The 4,675-nt window shown below is 52.0% G+C and overlaps 1 protein-coding gene across 1 annotated transcript in view; it reads right to left on the bottom strand.

Moving 5' to 3' along the window:
* Window positions 1-3,012: 3,012 nt before the first annotated feature.
* The window catches only part of SLC38A5 (solute carrier family 38 member 5), a 9,537-nt gene continuing 7,874 nt past the window's right edge, over window positions 3,013-4,675 (bottom strand). The window contains 1 exon segment of the mRNA XM_025213665.1: window positions 3,013-4,069. Coding sequence (XP_025069450.1) covers window positions 3,787-4,069 — 283 coding nt within the window. The 3' untranslated portion in view covers window positions 3,013-3,786.

The raw sequence follows: 4,675 nt of genomic DNA on the forward strand, positions 1-4,675 counted from the left end.
TAGATATGTGTGTGTGTGTGTGTGTGTGTGTGTGTAGAGTGGTCTTTTGTTTTAATTGTGGAAAAACATGGATTTGGGGGTATTTTTAAAAATGGATTTGGGATGCTGCTGCAGCAGTCCAGCTAGCACAACGTGTAGTGTCCCCAGGTACCAAGTGGCCGGGCCCCACAAGCTCCTGAGAGCAAGTAGCCCTGAGCTGCTTGTCAGGGCAGCTTTTTGTACAGATGGGGCCAGGACAGGGCAGCTTTGTATACTGCTGGGGACAGCACAGATGCTGGCCCTGGGTTCTAGCTCCCCCTGGCTGCAGAGCCGGGAGGAGCCAGGCAGGGTTATTTTGCCCCAAGTGACACAATTTGCTCCACAACAAAGTGCACGTCCAAGCACGTGTGCCGAGGCAAAAAGCCCCAGCTCAAATTTACACCACTTCTATTTCAGCTGCTGCAAGCACACATGCTTGCATGTGTGGGTGCACCCAGACAGTTCTACTGAATGGATGCGTGTCTTGGCAAAAAATGGCCAGTGGGGTCCCTCAGGGGTTCCTGCTTGATCCAGTGATTTTTAACATCTTCATCAATGATTTTGATGTGGGGGTGAAGAGCTCTCTGGCCAAGTTTGTGGATGACACCAAGTTATGGGTAAACGTGATCATGCTTGAAGATAAGATGCAGATACAGGTAGACCTAGACAGGCTGGCAAGGTGGGCGTATCAGAACCAGATGAGGTTTAACATCGAGAAATGCTCCATGTAGGGACAAACAATCCCCTGCACACCTACAGGTTTAGCAAAGCCAATCTGACCAGCATTATGAATGAAACAGACCTGGGGGTAATAACTGACCACAGTATGAGCATGAGTGGACAGTGCAATGCTGTAGCCAGCAGGACAAATAATACTCTGGTGTGCATCAATCGATGCACCTCCAGCAAAACCAAGGAAGTGGCTCTTCTGCTCTACTCAGCATTGGTGAGACTGCAGATGGAGTACTGCATCCAGTTCTGGGTGCCACACTTCAAGAAGGACATGGAAAAGCTTGAGAGATTCCAGAGAAGGGCCACCCGGATGATCAGAGACTTGCACGGCAAGCTGTACAAGGTAAGGCTGAGGAACCTGGAACTCTTCAGCCTGAAGAAGAGAAGGCTGAGAGGGGACCTGGTAGAAGCTTACGGCTACATCAGGAGCATACATCAAGGGCTCAGTGAACAACTGTTCACCAGGGCATCCTTGGGGAAAACCAGGAGTAATGGTCACAAAATCCTGGAAGACTGTTTCAGGCTCAACATTAGGAAAAACTTCTTTGCAGCTAGAGTGCCCAGACTGTGAAATAAGCTCCCTCCAGAGGTGGTGCAATTGCCTACCCTGGAAATCTCCAAGAGGAGACTGGATGGTCACCTTGCTGGGGTCACTTGCCCCAGTTGATTTTCCTGCTTGGTGCATGAGCTGGACCCAGTGATCTTCTGAGGTCCCCTCCAGCCTACATTCTATGAATCTATGAGAGAAAGGAAGACCTAGAGAATTACTGAACAATCAGTTTGACCCTGATCCCTGGTAAAATCCTAGAGAAAATTATAAAAAAATCCATTAGTGATAGGCTAACAGAAGGCAGTATTCTAAAAGATAGCCAACATGGCTTCATTACAGGCAAGTCATGCCAAACCAACCTCATTTCCTTTTACAATCAGGTAACGTGCCACTTGGATAGGGGAAATGAAGGTGATGTCATATATTTAGACTTCAAAAAGGCCTTCGACCTGGTCTCCCATGATGTCCTCATGGTAAAATTGGGAAAACGTGGCTTTGACTACTTTACGGTCTGGTGGCTGGCTCTATGGTAGGACCCAGAGAGTATTGACTGATGAAACTGTCATCGTGACGGAAGGTGACCTGTGGTGTCCCTCAGGCTTCAGTACTCGAACCAGTGCTTTTCAACATGTTCATCAACGGTTTGGATTCAGGTATTAACAGGAAACTGGCAAAGTTTGCTGACAACACCAAACGATGGGAAAGCGTGGTCGTGCTCCAGGACAGGCTGGCAATACAGGCTGACCTGGACAGGCTCGCGAGGTGGGCGGACTTCAACCTGATGATGTTTAATATGAAGAAATGCAAAGTGCTCCATCTGGGGAGAAATAATCCACACCACACTTACAGGCCCGGCTGCACTATGCTTGCCATCACCACAACTGAACGAGACCTGGGTGTCATGATAGACAACAAAATGAACATAAGTCACCAATGTGATGCTGTAGCTGGCAGAGCTAATCAAAAACTGGCATGCATCTACCGAGGCATCTCAAGCAGAGCTAAGGATGTCATCCTCCTGCTCTCCTTGGCCTTGGTGAGGCCGCAGCTGCAGTACTGCATCCAGTTCTGGGTGCCACACTTCAGGAAGGATGTGGAGAAGCTCGAGAGTCCAAAAAGAGCCACGTGCATGATTAGAGGCCTAGAGAGCAGGTCATGAGAGGAGAGGCTGAAAGTCTTAGGACTGTTCAGCCTGGAGAAGGGAAGACTCAGAGGGGACTTGTGACAGCCTGTAAGTATATCAGAACCATACGTCAGGGCCTGAGGGAGTCTCTATGCACCAGGTCCCCCAGGGGAGTACAAGAAACAGTGGGCACAAGCTGATTGAGGATCGCTTCAGATTGGATATAAGAAAAAACATCTTTATAAGTCGAGTGTCAAGGATTTGGAACAGGTTCGCCCCAGAGCTGGTACAGTCACCCACCCTGGTGATCTTCAAAAAGCATCTTGATGTCCATCTTGCTGGGGTCATCTGATCCCAGCTGTCTTTCCTGCCCAAAAGTGTGTGTGTGTGTGTGTTGGGGGGGGCTGGACCTGGACCTGGTGATCTATAAGGTCCCTTACAGCCCCTAACAACTGTGAAACTATGACTGTCACTTACCTCCCCCCGCCCCCCCCCAGGCCACGTGGGGGAGGGCCTGCAGGCCGGGAGTGAGGGGTACTGTGGGGTTATGGCAGGGGCCATGGGTCACAAATGAGGCTCCACAGGGTGATGTTGGGGTGGGGCTGCAGGTCAGGGTTAAAAGGCGTGATGGGACTATGATGAAAAGCTCTGGGTTGGGGTTGAGGGGCATTGGCACAGGCTCTGGGAAGACCGAGGCAGAAGGTGGGGAAGGGGCAGTATGTTTCCCCCCAACACTCCCGGCCCCTCCTCCCCCACAGAAAAAACCCAGCTCTGGAGTCTCCATTTTGCCTTTATTGAGATTCTAATTACATCACCACCACCTCCCCAGGGTAAGTGGAGGAGAACAGGCTGTGGAAACAAGGCATCCTATCCCAGGCTTGGAGGGGACACAGGCTTCCAGCTGGCTCTTAATCAAGTGCTATCAATTAATTGGTCCCCTCTTTCCTCCCCACACAACCTCCACCAGGGTCCTTTGGGTGGGGAGGGGCCTGGCCCTGACCCCACCTCCTTCCTCCCCAGGCCAGTTTTCCACTGTGACCCCAGGAGCTGGAAGTAGGATTTTCTGCCCTAGTTACAGTCATTACAGCAACAGCACAGGCCCCATCCTCATCCCAGCATCATTGCCGCAGAAGCTAGTCCTATGGCAAACAACAGGTCTTAAGTTTGTGAGGAGCAAAGGATGACCCCCCAGAACACCCCCAAGAACTGCCTTGGAAACTGCCAGTAGAAGGGGGGACACTTTTGCCTTGGGAACCCCTGGGGGGGGGTGCCCTAGAAACTGGTGCCTGTTGCACTGGAAATCGCTTAAGGGGTGCCTGGAAACCAGTAGGATGTCTTTTGCCAAAGAACAGATGTGTGTCCGTTACCACGGAAACCACTGAGGATGCCCATTGCTACAGAAACCCGATGGGGAGGTCTTCTGTGTCATGGAAACTGCTAGCGATGCCTGTTGCCATAGGGACCAGGTGTGGCAGCAGCAGTGGGGGTAGGTGTCTCCATGGTGATGGGGTTGCGTCCATGACAATTGAGGGGGGAGCAGTGCCCCCCCCAGGGCACCGCTGCCACCCTGGGCCCAGTCCAGGGCAATAAAGCTGAGAGAGGAAAGCATAAAGGCAATGCCCAGCATGGCAAAGGCAGCAGCCTGTTGAGGGGTTGGGGGGGAAGAATGAGATCCTTCTGCATCTTTGTGCAACCCCATGCATCCTCCCAGCTTCCTCATGCAACCCCCTACCTCCATGCATCCTTGTGCATTCTCTTGGCATCCCAGCACCACCCCCTGTCTCCCTTGTGCATCCTCATGCAATCCTTGCACATGTCCCTGTACCCCCACCTCCTCATGAATTCTCATGCAATTCCTATGCACCCTTCTGTATCCAAACACAACTCCTGCCTCCCTCATGCATCCTTGTGATGCCTTGTGCAACTCCTGTGAATCTTTCTGCAAGCCCCATGCACCCTCTCTGCTTCCTTGTCTCACCCCCCATGCACCCACCCAGGAACCCTTATGAATCTTCATCCAGTCCTCATGCATCCCCATGAATCCTTGCAACCCCTCCGTGAACCCTCATGGCAGTCCCATGTATTCTGTCTGTATCCTCATGCAAACTCCGTGCACCCTTGTGCAAGCCCCACACATCCTCCCTGCATCCTTGTGCAAACCTCATGCAGCCCTGTGAAGCCTTGTGCAACCCCCTATGCATCCTTGTGCAAGACCCATGCATCCTCATGCCCCCCGCCCCCCCCCCCCCCAC

This window comes from Alligator sinensis, unplaced genomic scaffold (assembly GCF_000455745.1).
Source record: "Alligator sinensis unplaced genomic scaffold, ASM45574v1 scaffold137_1, whole genome shotgun sequence".
In the NCBI taxonomy this organism is placed as follows: domain Eukaryota; kingdom Metazoa; phylum Chordata; order Crocodylia; family Alligatoridae; genus Alligator; species Alligator sinensis.